This window comes from Lactuca saligna, chromosome 4 (assembly GCF_052625555.1).
Source record: "Lactuca saligna cultivar CGN05327 chromosome 4, ASM5262555v1, whole genome shotgun sequence".
In the NCBI taxonomy this organism is placed as follows: Eukaryota; Viridiplantae; Streptophyta; class Magnoliopsida; order Asterales; family Asteraceae; genus Lactuca; species Lactuca saligna.
Genome location: NC_136420.1, coordinates 70,217,158 through 70,236,854, shown reverse-complemented (window position 1 = coordinate 70,236,854; position 19,697 = coordinate 70,217,158). Strand labels below are relative to the sequence as shown.

Below are 19,697 nucleotides of genomic sequence, written 5' to 3'. Positions count from 1 at the left end.
GAATCATGGTACTCGAACCATGTTCTCTCTTATCAATCCGCTACTTAGAACTTCTGGAATTTTCCATGTATCGAGTATAGGTCCTCTGCTTTCAGTAGTACGAGACCATACTACCTGCCACATCTACCCATACTTTCCACACAGATCGTCCCAGATTTCCTAAGTAGCTGTTCAACCTCCTCGATCACCAATCTCGTTACGCAAGTTCGCCCTTCAGCGAATACTCTCCTCCGTCAGCGTACTCATCTACCTAATTTCACCCCCCTAAGCTCTTCCTAGGTTCTCACATTTCTCTTCCATCAGTTGCTGAAGAACTCCTCATGATTCCAGCCACCTACCTCCTGAATATCATCATATTCACTTAGTAGTTGTCTCCTATCATCAAGAGTTCCACTAAGCACGAAGCAAGCAGCATTCGAGCATCAGTTAATCTCCACTAGCATGTAAATCCCCTCTAGGTTATTACTCCACTTGCTCTCCTCATACTTGAATGATATCACTGATCTCAAGCAACTTTACCCCACGCGGGCATCTGACTACTCTCTCTTAGTAGGCTCCTCAAATGCTCATCCGGGTATCTCTCCTAGATTACTCCTCTACTTAAATCCCTCTCTAAAAAGGATTCCTGTCGGATACTCTTACTCCGCACATACTCAAAAGCAATTCACAAATAGCAGCAACTCTTAGGCTAAGGTATCACAAAGCGGGCCACTCTAGTACTAAAATATGAAATACCTATCCTATCTCTAACATGCATAATATCTCATAACATATCTCATAATACAAAAGTAAGGTTATTTTGGGAAATCACCGTTTGGGCTCTGGCTGATTGTACATATTGTTCTAACTCGTTTTCTCTTATACTCTTTCTCATTTTTAGAAAAAATTATCTCTTTTGAAAAACTTTCTCAAATCCTCAGTTTGAGTTCAAACACACCCGGAGGTCCATCCGAATCCCTCAAACCAAGGTTCTAATACCAACTTGTAACACCGTAAATTTTCAAACAAAATTTTCATTTAAAAATCACATAATTCTCATAACACGTTTCACAAAAATCCCATTTAATTTATTTACAAAACACAACTCTATAATTATTTAATAATAATCCAGGATCCTCAAATCATAACTCCTTCTCTGGTGTGTACAATTGAGCCAGTGCCGTCCCACGATTCTGAGAAAAACCTGAAACACATAACACATAACACATAACACATAACACGGTAAGCACGAAGCTTAGTGAGTTCCTCATAATACAATGCACATATAATTAGCCACTCGAGGCTATAGCTCTTTAAGACCCTTCGGTCAATGTGTCTCAGTGGGACCCTCCAGTCCCACAGATCGTTGTACCCTCCAGTCTCATTGCTCTTTGGACCTTTTGGTCCGGTCTGGTTGAGAACCCTCTGGTCTCATAGTTCGTTGGACCCTCCAGTCCAGTCTAAATATCACATATAATAGCATACAACACATATATCACACAGAAATATATAACTCAAGCAAGAATGTAAGAACCTCTGGTCACACATAATTACCACTCTAGGTAAACTATAGTGAGAAGACTCACCTCGGATGATGAACAACCCCTATAATGCTGATGCTATGCACCGGCCTTTAACTCTGTGCCAAACCTACAATTAACTCAATTACGAACTAAGTCCAAACTCTCACTCATTAGGTAAAAAGGCAATCCACTAACTAGCCCATTAACACCCTAAAACTCATTTGGCCCAACAATGTCGAATAATGAATGGGCTCTCCCGAGGCCCAATCTCAAATCCAAGTGACCAGCCCTACTCAAAGGCCCAATGCATAATTATAATATTTTCACTACTCATGGTCTCCAACACCCAAGCCCAAATATCCAGGCCCAACCCTTAATGCCCAACATAAGCTCTGGCCCAAAATCCCACCGACGAGTTACGCAGGGCGTACTTTTCTTTGTACGCTCAGCTTACTCACGCATGCATGAAACTGATCAGGACATCAACCCAGTACACGGGGCGTACTGGATCTTACACTCAGTTTACTTTAGACCCTTCTTTTGGTCTTAACTCGTTAAGCCCTTAGCTCATTTCTAAGATTTGGACTCCCTAATGTCTCTTAATTCATAAAGTTAGTGACTTTAAGCCTTTGCATGGTTGATTAGGTCACAAACACTCAAAACACCCATCCTCTTTCCTCATTAAGCTCATAACTCATGCATGGCTTACTCCTAACGTCCAAAATTTTATTTTTATGACTCTACTCCATAAAATACACTGTAAAGGAGTAGATCAAGGTGTCTAGAGCTCCTTATCTCATAAAGTCTCCATCTTTTGGGACAAAACCCTAAAATACTCTATATAAATGCACAAATCAAAAGGGTGACAAAGCTTGAAGCTTTATACCTTTATGTGAAGCTTTCCACATAGCTAAGCTCAAATCCACACTTCTAGGCTCTCACTCCTTCTTTTCCAAAGCTTCTTCTCTACTTCAAGAACTCAAGATTACACTCACAAGCTCTCAAATGCACTCTCCAGCTATAAGAACAAAGATTTAGGGTTAGGAGGGTTTGGTGTCTAGGAATGGTGGCCAGGAATGAGGCTATCTCATTCTTTATATAGGGACACACCCAAATTAGGGTTTTCCATTTTGTGCCTAGTACGCCCAGCGTACCCTTTGGTACGCCTAGCGTGCTAGGTGGCTCCGCTTAAAACCCACGTACATGAGTACGCTAAGAGTACACACACGTACACCCAACATACTCCACTGTCATCTTTTTCAATTAAAGGACTTATCCTATCATAACTTCAAACTTCCATTGCTTCCTCCATATAACCCCGGTTCCAATGAAACTCATACCCACTGAAAGGTGTCGTTACACCCCAACGCTTCTAGCAACTCGTCGCAACCCTGAGACTTCCCCAATCCCGGGTTGCAGCCCACGAACCCTAATCTCAGACGATCTGAAACAAGATGTTACATGAGGTTTGCATGGATACATGATATCTTGCATGGATATCCACTAGGTAATATTGAGGTGTCAAAATCTACTTCCCTCCCATTTATTTTCTTTTCTATTTTCTTTCTTTGTTGTTGGGCCGAGAATTAGGGAAAGGAAAAGAGAATGAAAGAGTTTGGGCCTTTTCTTGGTTTAGTTTGAAATTATGATGCCCAAGATGAAGGTTTTCGGCCCATTGGGCCCTTATGAGGGCTCACGGCCCAATAGTGATAAGAAAAAGGGTTTACAGCCCATTAGGGCTTATGAAACCATTTACGGCGCATCATGGTCCATGAGAGATTATATGAGTCATTCTAGGCTCACATGGCCCAAAATACTTTATTTTCATGAATGTGGGTCCAATTAGAGCCCAAATAGGGTTCCTTGCCCCAACATACCCAACTTGAAAGTTTATTGGCCCATCAGGCCCAGTATGAGGATCCTAGTCCATAATAAACTTGAACCGGGATTTTTAGGGTTTTCAACCCATAGTTGAGTATATGAGAAGTATTGTATTAGATTTTAAACTTCACTCAAGAGTTTTGATTCAAATGAATGGTTACAATTTAGCATATAGTTGTTGGATTGGGTGTCTAAGCCCATAACTATTTTGGTATGTACTTGACTCGATTATCAGCATGGTCCTTTTGGGTTGCCTTCACCATAGCAACTGATAGGATGAATTATGGAGAAAGATGATTAATTATGATTTATTAATATATTATAAGAATAATATATTAAAGGAGAAATCATATTGTTTAATTAATATTAGTCAAGAATTAATTAAGAATTAGTTTTGTGACTAAAGGAGATTAATTAAATAAAGGGGACAAATATTGAAATTATATGATAGGTGCAAATTGGGATATGGATTCCAAATGGAAAGGGCATTGGACGAAATCTATGGATAGCCCATATGATTTTCGTCCAAGGGCTTTCTAGAGGGACTCTATGGGTTGCTTAAGGCCTAAGCAGCGAATTAGGGTTTCACCTGAAACCCTAGCAACCTTCACAAGTATATAAAGACCCCTAAGGCTCCCAAAAACGTGGCTAACACTTCTAAGAGAACCCTAGATGTTTTGGTGCCTCCTCCTCCTTCTCCTAAGTCATCTTGTTGCTCATGGTGCTTGTGATTCCATTAGAGGTGCAACATTTGAGGCACTAAGCCTTCAAGAGTCAAGATCAAGGAGATTTGTGATTTTTATGGCTACATAACAATCAAGGTGAGATCTAAACCCTAATTCATATGTTAATTTGATTATTGTATGCTAGATCTAGGGTTTATGAGTTTTTGATGATTATTGCATGTTTATTAGACAAACTAGATCCAAAGCTTTAGGGTTTGCATGTAAATCATATGATTGATATAGTGCTCAAAACACATCAGTGGTATCAGAGCCTAGGTTGTTTGTTTGATGTATTTGATGCTTAATTGTTCATTGCTTGCTTGAAAATCGAATTTTAGGGTTTCTGACCGGCAGAATCGCCAAGTCCATGAATGGACTCGACGAGTCTAAGGGTCTGTTGCCGGATTTTTCGATTTTTCCTGCCAGATTTTGTTGAGGATTGCTTCCAAAACTCGTTTTTATTGCCTAAAATCGATTTTTTTTAAGTTTGGAATGGTTATCCTTATCAAAATTGATGGTTTTGGTTAAATACGGATAATATAGGATTATTATTTGTCAAATATTTGACCTAGTAAGTTTGAAAAGTTTCAATTTACACCCTTTAGGTTTTATAGTTTAAATTTGAACTTAAAAGTTTTAGTTTTGAAATTTAAATAGTTAAACCCTAATATTTTGGAAAAGTTTCAAAATTTGTCCTCAAGTTTTGGAATTTAAAATTTTGATTAGAAGTTTAATTTTCAAATATTAAATTCTAAAACACTAGTTTTTGAAAAGTTCAAATTACACCCTTATGGTTTTATTAAGTTGATTAAATGTATACTTAAAAAGAGAGTTAATAAATCCATAATGATATGGTTTATATTTAATTAAATTAAAAGTTATAACTTATTAAATTAGACCACCTAGTATTTTAAAAGTGTAAAATAAACCCTTGTACTATATATAAAATTAAAAGTCTAATATTATATATATATGAGTAAAAAGTCAGTCTTACCGTTAGTAGGCCTCATTCACGAAGTTGGTCTCTAAGGGGGTGTTTAAGGAAATTGCCTATAAAATGACGATTGAATAGGTATCCACTCTTACCCACCACACTCTTGACTAGTGGAGGGTCGTTAGCCGAATGGGTCGGATAGGACACAACATTCCATTATAAGTATAATGAAATACGAAGTAACTAAACACTCTTTACAAATCCCCATATCTTAGTTACTTTAGGAAAAATGTGGAATTGGTGCTCATCCATGAAATTGCACATTGTAACTTGTTGGTCATTGTGTAGCGTGTGTGGTTAATCGATACACTAATATGGGACCAATGAAGGATGGCAATGGGTAGCTTGATGTTTATTATAGATTAATGGAGAGTGTGTGGTTAATCGGCACATTGATTAGGTGATTTGTAACATCGAGAATACCGAGCTAATTTTCATGGTTATCCATACCTTATTTGTGATCTTCGGCATCCCAATCACAAACTTGAAAGGCATAATCGAGGTTTAAACATGTCATTGAAAAGTTCAATGAATCTCAAAAGATCTAGGAGTTTCAATTCATTTAAAACATAAATTTCCTTTTCGTTTTTCATGGTGGAAATTGGTAAATCATCATTTACCTAACTTAAAATGTTCTGTAATTTGCATTAAGGCATCCCTCTTCCAAATTGTAGAATATTATGTTGGGTCCTAGCCTTAATATATCATTTGGGTGTGTTAATAAGGATGCAATCAACTAACTTTATTTTTCTCCTGTTTTGTAGATTTCAAAGTCTAACAACTATGGTCTTCCTGAATCTGCTGGAAAAAGTTTTCCGCTTGAAGATGATGTTCCACGATTGGATTGTGGAAATGGAAATCATTCTTCACTTCCTCTACCTCCTCCAATAATTCTCCCTAACCCACATGTTCGAAGACTTGAAAAGTTCAAGATCACTCAAGCCCTATTGGCAAAAATACACAAAGATGGAAAGTCGGTATGTACTCTTGTCTTGGATATGGAGTTGCATATTGATAGATTGGGAATGTTGGGTGTCGATGTCTCGGGGAAGTTGGTTGTTGACTTGGTTCTTCAGTTACTTCCAGAATCATATAGTAAGTTCGTTAGAGAGTACTATATGATGGACCATGATGTGAGCCTCATGATTTGACTTATTTGCTTGTTGCTGCTGAATCAGAAATGATTTGGTGCACTAGTCGAGCAAATTTGTCTGATAAATCAATATCCCAACCTTTTATGGGCAATGGCAACATTGGAAGTCCAGAAAAGTTTTCTCTACGCAAAAGAAAGTTTGAGTCTGAGATAGTCTCGTGTACCATTCCAAAAGATTCCATATGTTTCTACTGCCAAAAGAGGGGGCATTGGTTATGAAGCCGCCCTGGCTACCTGAGATATAAGATATGGGAGAGTCAAGATGTATGACTCTGCTTCAGGTAAATCCACTATCTAACTTTATTAAGTTCCTATTTGGAGATTCTTCATACATGATGTGATAAGATTGCATTTTAGTGCATTGTGGGATCGAAGAAAAGAAAGGAAGCTTAAAGGAAGAAGTGAGTTGAGTCTGATCGCGAAGATATGGATTTCGATTGCATGATTCGATGATCGGATTTTTGAGCTACTGCTTAGTGTTATGATAGATTTCTAAGGAATATGTAATAGCATAGTTTTCATTCGAATTTGCGTTGTAAGGACAAGTTTTCCACACCTATTATAAATAAAATAAATTTTGAGTTTTGTCTTGTTTATATCTCCTTGCAATGTCATTTGTGAAAATTGATGCTTGTGTGTTTCTATTATAAGCAATATTAAGTGGATGTGATTCTTAGTTATGTGATTTATGGTAGTGTTGTAATTTTCTAAGTAAGGAAAGATTCTCATCGCCCAAGTTTCAATTGGACAGAATCCTGGAATCATATGATATAAGTCATGTGATTAATGGAAATCTTGGTACTTCGAAAATTAAGATTAATTCCTTGTTCACATAAGTATGTGAGTCAAGTGAAATTCTAGGAGATCTGGTACGCAATGTCGTGCACTGGTCAAGTCCACCATAAATAACAATAAGATTATTCGTCATGATTTACTAAAAGTCTAGTAAATGTGGTTATGCTTACAAGATTAAATATAATTCTGAATCATTGAAAAGTTTTAATGAATGTCAGAACGAATAAGAAGAATCAAATAGACAGAAAGATAAAAGTTTCTCCAATCTGAAAAGATGGGAGAGTACTTTAGTATCATGTTTTATGACCGTCTTACTGATTATGAAACCATATCACAATTGACCCTCTAAGGACACCTTAGTGCACTAGTATGGCTAAGAAGAGGAATCAGAAATTGTTGAAATAGTTAAATCAAAAGGATGAGTCATACTTCGTTCCAAAATTAAGTCTTAGAGTTATACTCCAAGATTGTGACTTGAGTGACACATCTTAAGAGGTTTTTAACACACTCATCAAATGTGGAGTAGAAAAATGTTTTTCTTACTCTTGCACGTATGAAATTGGTAAGTTGTGATGTCTTGGATAATACAAAGACCAACTAAGACCAATTGTGTGTAGTGTTTATCTTGATAAGAATCCGTACTAACTCTTGAATAACTGTTTGTCAAGAAATGTTCTTGACAATAGAATCTTATATGTCAAGAGGTTAGTGGCAGTCTAAATGATCTTGAAAAGATTCAAGAACTAATCAAGAGTAAACCTATTACACACTAGCACACGACTTGAGGTTTGTAACCTATCGCGTTGACATATTCTTGTTTCTGTACCATTCCAGTTTGGTCAACTATGCATGTGAGTTCTATGAGTTGTCAATTAATTGCATAGAGTCAAGACACCCTGATCAATGGAAAGTACATTGATAGGTAGGGGTGAACTGCTTAATAACTTAGAAGCAATGGTAGGATCCTTGATGGCAAGAAAATAAGAATGAACAAGTTCTGTCCATAAGGGTTTGGATTTGTCACAAACATTATCTTATGATTATGGTTATGACAAATTCACATGGATAGGAACACATGCACCATAAAATCTAAGTGTCATACGGTTTCTCTCCTTCATGAAAATGATTGTGAGGAAACGCTTTCACTAGGAATATTTTAAGGAGATAGCGCTTGTGTAAATTGCATTCTCAAATTCGATTATGATTACGGCATCCCTCTTCATAGTTCGAATTGTGAGATTTGGCAATTAGTTTAAACATTTAAGACTTATTGTTATAAGTGCTGAAATTGTTTAAACACACATATGAGCTACCTAAGGAAAGGTGTATGGGTTTGAGAAGCTTAGATAAAGGCTTATCGAAGCATATCGTATTAGAAATATGAACTTGGGAAGTCAATAAATATTGCTTTCTAGAAGTCCAACTGTTTTCTGAATACGTGTCAAAGCTAGTGGGAGCATAAATGTTATGCTGGTATGGATATAATCATCATGTTAGTGGGAGCATGATTATTATTTTACGTGTTGCAAGTTAGCAATATTAATTATAGAAAACAAAATGTTTCACTTTGCAAAGTTGCAGTGGTTAAATAATTGTTTTTCTATAATTAAGGAGAGAATATTATACTTCGTTTCAAAATCTAAAAGCTTGGATCGAGAAATTTTAATCAAATTTACTCAAAGGACATATATGGATGTTATGTTGAAAAGATTCAACATAAAGGAATTCTATGAATCGTGTCTCATACGCTTCGGCCTATCTTCACCGAAATCTTTTGATTTCGGTCTTAAAGCTCCAACCAAAATCTCATTGATTTCGGTCCAAAGGTTCTCGGTCTCGCATGTTCTCAGCCAAGGGTTCTCGGTCAAAGGTGTTTTCGATCAAAGCTATGACTTCGGTCCTAATTGTTTTCGGTCAAAGGTGATTCCCAAAACTGAAAACCTCAAAAGTAAAGTGAATTTCATGCATTAAGACTTATTTATTTGATTTTTGTTGGCATAATTGACTTTTGTTTGATTGTCTTTGGCTTTTATTGACCTGAACTAACCGGTTGTTACAGATTATGTGTCATTATTTATTTAAATATTATGGTTCTAAATGTTCATAAGTAATTCAAAGAAAATTAGTATGTTTGCTTACACCATCAACATTGATCAATGGCAACATTAGGCCGTCTTTATAAAAGAAGTATATTATTTTGATTATATAGCTTTGTTGTCATTGACAATATATTACTATTATTTAAATATTTTATTTATATATAACTATATTCATTAATCGTTACATTTGCGTACAGGGTATAAGAAGTCTTCATAATGATTTAACTACATATGGATTTGCATTGTTTGATTGTGATGCTTACAATTTTGGGTTGGATCAGTGAGTGTTGATGCTTCGTGTGTAAATTTTGACTTATTTGATATTTACTTAGACTTGTTTTTTAAAGATTTATAAATATTGATGAAAAAACAATGAAAATATTATTATTTTCAATGGACTACAATTAAATTAGTTTTTTATTTAATATTATAGCTAACAAAAATGTGGTGTTGTTAGTATCATAAATTCCAGAATCATGCGCAATTAGTGGTTGAAAACATATGCCACAATTTATTTATTTACTTATTTATTTTTGTTTTTTGTATTGTGACATATAAAAAAAGTGTCACTAAAAGTATGATCAATTTTAGAATTGCATGAATTTTTAGTGGCACAAATGATGTGTCACAAAATAGTTTTTGTCTACAGTGGCAAATAAAAAAATGTCACTAAAACCTTAAAACCTTCGGCATCAAAATTAAAAAGTGTCATTAAAGGGTTTTAGTGGGAGCACTTCTAGTGATACATTTTATTTGTGCCGCTGATTCTCCTTTAGACATTCAGTGACATTTTTTTGGTATTTGGTGGCACTTTTTGTGTGCCACTAAATGACGTTTTGTTTGCAGTGCTTCCAACTCGTCGAGTAAACCCTAAAAGATGTGTGGCCATTAAAACTCTACACGACGAGTTGGAGCCCTCCAACTCATCGAGTTGCCCTGAAAATATGAATATAAAAGCTTAAACTCACACCTAAAGATTGGGATGTTACAGCTATGTTGTAGTGATCTATTAGATTTACTTGCTGTCTACTGATTGGTTATATGTTTATCTATTATGTATATGTCGGCATGTTATGTGTGGTTGGGTTGAGGCGAAACAGTGGAGACTGAAGGCCAAGATACCCAAGGCAGCTCGGATAGACTGAAGGCCTGTAAAGCGAACCAGTTAAGTCGAAGGCCCGAAGAACGATCCAGATAGGCTGAATGTCCGGTGAGGTGGTCCAATCATGCTAAAGGTTCTGTGAACGGTCCAGATTGTCTATAGACCGACACGGCGTTCCAGACAGGCTGAAGGATCTGTATGCATGTTATTGTTTGTTTTGTGTATGTGGTGGTACTTTGGGGGTAACTCACTAAGTTCCATGCATACAGTTTCAGTTTATTGTTACATGTACTTAAGATAATTGCGGCAAAGTGAAGACATGACCGTACACATCCTTGGTTTACTGACTGATTGGATCTTGGGAGACTCTGATTTTAAATAATATTTTGGAAACAATTGTTTTGTAAATACTTATTTTAATAAATGGGTTTGAAAATGTTAAACTTGAAATTTTTGGGATGTTACCAATTTTAAGCCTATGAAACGGAGGAACGGGAGCAGGATCGTGGGTGATGAAGGTATTTGGGGGTGTGATCAGGGGTTATGTAAACGGGGGATTCGGAGGCAGGGGCAATAACTGATTTCGAGGGTGGGGACAGAAGCAGCTATTTTCACACCCATTTGGTCCTGTTGACATCTCTAATACTCATTTCATTTCAATCCATACTTGATATACTCCCAAATACTTATTTCAGTCCATGAGTACGGTCATTTTTGTAAATGACTCATAAAGTTTGTTATAACGTCTCCCCATTTTCGACAGTCGTTTTCGTGATTATCCTTTCAAGATATTTCAGGTTTAATATATTAAAGGTAACCCACAACAGACAAGAATTTTGATCCAATATTTTAGTTTGTAACGATTATCGAAGTATGTTATAGTTTTGATTTCTCATTGCATTAAAAAACGATATTATTGTCCTTTTAAATTTTTTATCCTTTTGTTTTAATGATTTTCCCTTTCCCCTTCCCCTTCCTATACCTCCCTCTACTTCCCACCTTCCCCTTCCCCTTCCTATACCTCCCTCTACTTCCCACGTTGTTTCTCTATCGTCCATCTCCAACTATCATATCTTTTTGAAAAACAATCAACTTAAAAAATTAATGAAAATAAACATAAAAAAAATGAAGGGTCGATTTCAAATCCAAATCCAATATATATATATATATATATATATATATATATATATATATATATATATATATATATATATATATATATATATATATATATATATATATATATATATGGGAGGGTTCAATTGAGAAAAAAAAAAACTGAGAATGGGGTAATCATTCTCTGCCAATCATTTATTTTTGCCGCAAAAGGCTCCAACGTACCGATGGAAATGGGAAGCGAATGCACATGTGTTTTCCAAGATAACATATTTCCTTAAACTATGTTAATCATTACCTTAATATATACAAAAACATAGTTTTTTTCTTTTTTTTTTTATTTTTATAAGCTATTTTTATCAAAAAAATGATTTTAAATATACCAAAATTCATGATTTTTTATTCTCTACAAATAGACATCCATATTGATATAGTTTTAAGATAAAATAAAAAATTTATTTTTTTTATATTTTCAGCTATCTATCGTTATTCATAAATGAATAACAATTCATCAGATTTTATTACAGTACATTCGTTATTCACTTATGAATAAAAAGTATGATTTTTTTTTTTTACAATTTGAGTATCATTCATATATGAATATAGCATATAATACACATAGTATATTCATATTTTAATATTTGACGATGAATTCACTTGTGAATATTAACATAGTATATTCACTTGTCAATATTAGATGATATATTCACTTATGAGTATTAAATAATATTTTGTATGTGAATATTACATAGTATTACATGGTATATCACATGTGAATATTAGATGATATATTCACTTATGAATATTACACAGTATATTCACATATGAATATTACAAAGTATATTCACTTATGAATATTGAAGGTATTTTGACAAATATATATAATTTTTATATGTTATTCACATATGAATAACATACAGACTTGCATATTTGTTTTGTGTTTTTAATAATTATATACTTATTCAGGTGAGAAAACATATTCATATGTGAATATAACGTGGTAATTTAGTTTATGCATTTCATCAAACAGTTGGAGTGCAAACAAGTTAACTATTTTAAAAATATTAAAAACATCAAGTTATCAATTCCAAATCATCATATACTTCCGATTTCAACTTCAGATGCGACATCCTATCTCTGATCGATTTCTCAATTTGATTTTGATTTCCGAAAATCCGATTGGGAACCTGTGAGTACCGATTCTAAGTCCCTCAAAGTCGACTGTGATTGCAAGTCCAGAACTCCGATTCCAATTTCATGAACAACGAAGAAATTCCGGTTTAGTTGAATAAATCTAGATGATTATTGAAGGTTTGAGGAAAAATTTTGATGATGAACGAACAGTTATCGAATTCTCTATAGTTATGTATTTGAGATTGAAGGTTATTACGATATTTACAAGTTTGTCACCGTGTCTTTTATGCTTAGATTAAATGAGTGGCTGAAAATGATTCCTCCATTCTCAACCTTTTTTATTTTCTTAATTGAACTCTCACTCTCTCTCTCTCTCTCTCTCTCTCTCTCTCTCTCTCTCTCTCTCTCTCTCTCTCTCTCTCTCTCTCTCTCTCTCTCTCTCTCTCTCTCTGTATATATATATATATATATATATATATATATATATATATATATATATATATATATGTGAAGCCTAGAAAAGTTGATGATGATTAACAACGGAACCATTTCAAATCCAAATACATTTCAATACACATTGAACTTATAAAAGTCGATGAAGATGAACAAGAAAATCAACGAAGACGACAAAGTATTTATTTCAAATCCAACATACAAATTCCAATCTGTTTCAATATATATTAAACTGAGAAAATTTGATGAATACCTCGATGAACTAGCAAAGATAAAATCCGACAGACCAATCCAAATCATGTATATTCCTAAATACAAATCTAAGTTGGTGCACATGTCACTACAACTTCTTCTATTTCCTTTTGCCTAATGAAATAGCCAAGTTAAATCACAAAACAAAGGGAAGTGATTTTCTACACAATAATTTTTCTCTTTACCCAACAATTTATGTATTATAAGTCAATACTATTATCTCGTTTAATACACACAAAAGTTGCAATTTCATCCTTAATTACATCAAGACTTTTGCATATATTAAACGAGCTATATAACATTAACCGTGTAGATGAAGGTGGCGATGATAGTGAGGCTCATAAGATTCATATAGTTTTAGACCATCACTAAAACGTATAAAATAATATTGTTCAATTATTCATCAGAAATTTCAGTTATATGTATATTTGATAACTACTAACATACTACCAAGACCCATTCGACCTCTAGTGCAAAAGACATAATTAATCTCCACCTACTTATCATCGAAAATAACCCTATCAACTCTATTCTTTTCTTTCATTTCAAATTGTCACAAAATCATTTAAAATAACATTTCTCCACTTCTCTTCCAAACATACGGTTTTAGTAGTTTCAACTCTTATGGCTCCGTTTCTTATTTTTGTTTATTAAAAAAGACAAGCCAGACATGACAAAACAAAAAATTAATCCAAAACCGAAACTAATTTATCAATGATACATCTAAAAAGATAAAACAAGATAGCAAGATAGGACAGATACCCGACTTTACACACAGATTTTGTAGTCCACAATCCATGTTGTTCATCATCAGTTATCAATCACTACCACATAAAAAATTAAAAATACTAATCTTATCCAACAAGAAAAAAAAAATACATAAACGAAACAACAAGAAAGAATACCCATTTTACCCCCGACCAAGTCTGACGTATATACATCTTATTCATCTCACATTCTAGGGTTTCATAGGGTTAGAACAAACGGTGGCGCATCCTTTCGTGGGCCAGCCACAGTTCGATAAACATAAACCTTATGAGCCTCACCATCATCACCACCTTCTTCCTTCATAACCTCAACATTTAACCTCGGTCTCTCTTTAGCCAAAACCCTACACCCATTCATAGTCACATTACAAGCCGACATCCACAACGACCTCATTGACTCATACTTAGTCAAACCCGAAAGCAACGCCGCGTTTCCAAACGGGCAGTCTCGTATCTCCAGCTTCCTCAATTTCGGGCAGCCGCCCAACACATACTCCATCCCCAAATCACTGCTGCCCGCAAACGCCACCGAAAGTGTCTCAAGGTTTTTCGAGTATTTCCCGATGTATTCGAACGTCCGGTCAGTTAACTGCCCGGAAACCGCAAGGCGTTGGAGATTCGGGCAGGCTTTGACCACGGACCCGAAGGCTTCGTCCATTGGTTCTTTTGTCAGGTAATCGGGTTGACCCGGGTTCATTATGCAGAGACGGAAGTGGGTGAATCCCGGGCAGTTTCGGGCAATTGTGGCGACCGCTGCGTTTGTCATTTGGCGACAGAAGTAGAGGACGTAACGGAGTTTCGGGCAGCCTTGGGAAACAGAGACGAATCCTGATTCGGTCACCCCGAGAAAGATCTCTTGGTCAAACGGGTCAGCTGGAAAAACCCGGAGTTCTTCAAGTAACGGGCAGCTGGATCCAACTGCTTCTAGACCTTTGTCTCCTACAGTATCAAGAAGCTGTAAAAAAAAAAAAAAAAAAAAATTAGTTAGATAAATTTTTAATTAGTAAAAAGAGTAAAAACGAAGAGAGTTATTTTACCCAAAGGCGACGAAGGCTTTTACAATGAGAAAGAAGATTTGAAAGTTCACCACTGCGTAAAGTTGCATAACTCAGATTTAAAAAAGTGAGATTCACACACGCAGGGTAAATAACTGGAAGATAAAGTGACGTGGCATCCCATAACCCCGAAAGAGTGATGAGTTTTTTACAGTTGCTAAATGTATTTTTGAGGTCAGTAAGTGGGCCCGAAACAAGTTCTTGCATGAAAGCTCCTGTACCTAGCTCCATCAACTGTGGAGCTTGTAAAAGAAGCCTTTGTAATTGATCTAAACTTATGTTTCGATTCACTTTCAAAACCCTTAGAGATTTTGATCTTGAAATGAGCTTTTCTAGGGATTCGAAACTGACTTCACTGTTTAAGCTTGCAAAGTTGAGAACTTCTAATGAGGTTAAGCTTTCTGGGAAGCAACTTAACCAATGGCCACCAAGATCATCGATTCCATTTTCTTGAATGTCAAGCTCTGTCATGTTCCTACAAGAAATTGTTTTGTTTTTTGTTTTTTTTTTTTTTTACAATATGTTAAACAAGAAAAAACATAATGGCATGTGAAGGTAGGTGAAGAAGAAACATAATCATTTGTTAATTTAATATATATCTAAAATCAAATTGCAAACTTCATCAATCGATGTAAAGATTTTTTATTTTTTATTTTTTTTGGTTTCTGTAGAGAATGACATCAAGAACATGCCGCCCATTAAATAGGCCAAATGTCACAATCAAGAAAGCAAACAAAGAAAAGGCAAAGAAAAAGAAAGCATAAAGTAGCACCACCTAAGTTTCCACTCAAACCCTCTATTGTAATACTCCCAAACCACACAAAGATAAAAGAATTAATCACCCATAAGAAAAACGAATTCTATGAATTTGGTTGTACCTTGTGGAATAGAAGTTATACGTTGCTTTTGACTATGAGAAGAAAAGGAACCATAAAGAAATATGACTCAATAATTTTTTTCAGGAGCTCAAATGGTTAAGTACAAGCAATCATTTATATGGTGATTTGTTACAACTGCAATAAAATTTGTACCTTATCCAGAAAAATGTCTAGCCCAAATTGAGCAGAAAGATTTGATAATTTTCCAACCCAAATCATACCCAATGTTTTAAAGGCACCAGCATTAATTTTCTCAGGTAAACCAAACACAAAACCTGATTTTTCTTCTTCTTTTTTTTTTTTATCTACAGAAATCGTAATCAATCTTCTAAAGGCACCAAGACGTGATCTTTTCCATAATAAATCAAACACTACATGCAAATATCTTGATTTGTTTACCCTTTTGATTCTAGTCCATTAAATATATATTCAACTTTTCATTTTGGATGATGACAGAAAAAATAATTTTCTTGTGCAAAACATTCTCATAATTGATCTATTTCTAAAAACTGACGTTGATCAAAAGCTTTATTGGCTAATAAACACAATCCAGTTTACTAATTTACAACGAATTAGCAACGGGATCAATATATCAGATTGGAAATGAACTACACAATATGGAAAAACAGCTCGGAGTTTGATCTGGTTTTATTCAAAGTCAGATCAAGATTCAAGATCAAAAATCAAAAATCAAAAATCAAAAACCCATTTTGATGAAGTTTGAAACTTGGAAGAATTTTACAATATCAACGATAAACACAACGGAATTAGGCATTGCTGAGGTTATAGGAGAGTAAATCTTACTTGCAATGAGTAGCAATAGCTTTTAGTCCATCAGTACTGAACCCATCACAGCTCAGTAGCGACAGGGCTTTAAAACCTTGAAAATTCGTCGCTAGAAACTCCAAACTCTCATCGCTAACAGCCATTCTCTTCAGCCGGAGCTCCTCTAGGAATGGATACGCAGAAGCGAAGACACTCAGCCATGGCTGAATGTCGGCTCCCCAATCCTCTGGTACCAAATTGAAATCCGAAAACCTGGGTTTTCCCTTAAGGGTAACGCTCTGAATCCTCGGAAACCTAGCAGCCACAATCTCCGGCGACACCGAGTAGCAGTTACCGATGAAGACGTGCCGCCTACTCCAGCGCTCGGCGTTGTACCAATCTTTACAAACCAGTGACACCGAGCTCCGGTCCTTGTTGGAGTCTATTAGCGACAGTACTCGTTCTAGGACCTCATCCGGGAATGGGCACATCCGAGTCGACTCGAATGATGCTACACCGGTGTCGACCGAGTCAACTCGGTCAACCACTTTGGCTCTCTTCTGATTCGGATCCATATTCTGCTACAATAGCTTCATTTCACCATGAAAACCAATTAGGTGTGAGATTCACATCAGAAAAGAAAGGGAATGTTTCAGAGTATAACAAGATTTGTAACGGAAGAAGCTGGAAGAACTCTAGATTCAATGAAATGAATGGGGAAAGGAAAAGGGAACATAAAAAAGAAACTAAAAGCAAATGGATATACTTACCGAAGGATTTGATTTACATGATGAAAGTAGCCATTAATGGAGCTCTGTGTTGTCTTTATCCATCTCTCGTCGCTTTCTCTCTCTAAACCACAGAAGAAACTAGCAGGTTTTTTGGCGATTATAAACCATGTGAGCGTGTGAGGGATGAAAAGATAAATGTTACGATATTAGTCCCTCATCTATAGGATGATTTGAAATATACGACGTCAAAACTTTTAGCCTACATTAAAACCACTTTGTTCCATTTCTCAAAGTTTGAACGATTGTATAATTGTATTTAGACACAATTCATAAATCGTCCCTGTATTTTCCAAAAGTTTTCATTTTCAGGATATCTTCCAAAAACATTACATCGATGGTCCTTATGGTTTGAAAATCGAGCATAATTTGTGTCCCTTACACCAAATTTGAAATATATAAAATACGACAAGAACCTTTTCTGTAACCTTATCTTAAAACTCAAAATTCCTTTTTGATAGTTAACAAAAGGGTTTTTAATAACAAATATTTTTTTGATAGGTTAATGCTTTAAGATTTTTTTTTATTTCAACAAAAATAAAATACATCAAGGTTTTTTGATAGCATACTTTAATACAATAATGTTTAATTTCATTTATCAATAGTTTTTTCAAAATACAAATAGGAAAAATCATTTTCTCACAATATTTCCATAACGAAATTATTGATTTAATACTACCAACATCTAAAATCCAACCAATATCACATTAAAAGAACTTTAGCAACGAACTTAGTTCAACAAATACTACTAGTGATCAAAATACAAACAAACCGCAACATAATCATAAAATATTTAGAATGTATTTTTCACATTTTCCTTCTTACAGTGATGCCAATAGAATTAGTCAAAAGGACACAAGATGTATGGTTTTGAAATCACAAGAACCATGAATATAATACTTTTTAATATATCTTGAAAATATAAATTTTTTAAAACCATAGGATCATTTATGAAATTTTGCGTTGTATTTATTATTGGTAAACAAAGTGCATAAAAAGCCTATAACAATTCGTATTTATAATTTTCCATTTGAAGAATAAAAGAAATTGCAATTCATTTTAATTTTGTATTTATATTTTACTATAAAAACATTAAAAACTACCGTTATTTAACGATTTGTTTGATTTTCTAAAAAACTAAGGATTTTCTAAGGATTGTAAGTAAATTAAATGATAGCAAAAAAAATTGAAACTTAAGGAATATGTTGTCATCCAAAAATATTATTTGGTTTGAATAAATTGTTTTTGTCAATGTTAGATGGGATGTTTTTATAGAAGTAAGGTATTTTTTATATTAAAAATACTCATTTTATTTTCATTAAGTGATTAAATTCAAAATATTTCAAATCACCTTGAAATTCAAATTTCAGCAATTTACATTATTGTGTTCTATACAAAAACTGATTTATGGTGCCATGTGCAAAAAGTTTGTATAAATATGAAAAGTTTTCTATAGAGCCTTCGAATGTACGTGGGATTCAGATGTCCAATGTCCGCCTGAAGTTGGTGTGGATGTCCATCGGACATTTGCTAGGAAACCAATTTAGATTTTGTTGATATCATACTACAGATACAACAGGAGAAAAAAAAAAACACTTTGATTATTTTTATTTGTAACATATTCCTTCTTTCTAGTACTAAAGATCTATTCAACACTCCTTAAATGTTTTTTGGAAGAATGTTTAGTACTAAATGAATCAAATTCAGTATGAGGCCTCTTATCGAAGAGTTTTAACATTCAATTACAAATCTAAAGTGGTTATGAGCATTGAAGATTAATTTGTTGCCTCTAACGACTTGGTGTGTTGAAAGGTACAAAGAATCGAAGATGTTAACACCCTTGGTCTGTTGAAAGGAACATAAAAATTAATAAGAATTTAATATTTGGAGAAACATGTTAAATGTAAGTGTTAGCAACATTAACAAACTTTCAAAAATATTAAAACAAAACTATAAAATAGAATGTAATATGATATGTTCTAACCCTTTTTATCATCTCATCTTAAAGTCCAAAATGTCTCATCAATGATGTGATGAGCGTGTTGTTGGGTTTTAGTTTAAAAATATTTTCAAAAACTAATGAAAATGGCAAACAGAAGTCTTCAATATTCGAACTTAATAAGTTTGTTAAAACTCACCAAGGATCATCTTACAAGTAATGGAAAGATAAAAGTGCAACCATAGAAAATGGAAGATAATAACAGCTTTTGATGATCTTTTGGATTCTCTAGAGGAGGC

At 34.5% G+C, this 19,697-nt stretch overlaps 1 protein-coding gene across 1 annotated transcript; it reads right to left on the bottom strand.

Annotated features, from left to right (window-relative positions):
• Positions 1 to 13,892: 13,892 nt before the first annotated feature.
• On the bottom strand, positions 13,893 to 17,580 carry LOC145042118 (transport inhibitor response 1-like protein Os04g0395600). Its single transcript, XM_078990491.1, has 4 exons — positions 17,442 to 17,580; positions 16,711 to 17,261; positions 15,011 to 15,503; positions 13,893 to 14,928 (listed from the first exon to the last, which is right to left on the bottom strand). The coding sequence occupies exons 2-4, from the start codon at positions 17,244 to 17,246 to the stop codon at positions 14,173 to 14,175; spliced, it is 1,785 nt and encodes a 594-aa protein (XP_078846617.1). The 5' UTR covers positions 17,247 to 17,261; positions 17,442 to 17,580; the 3' UTR covers positions 13,893 to 14,172.
• Positions 17,581 to 19,697: the final 2,117 nt, after the last annotated feature.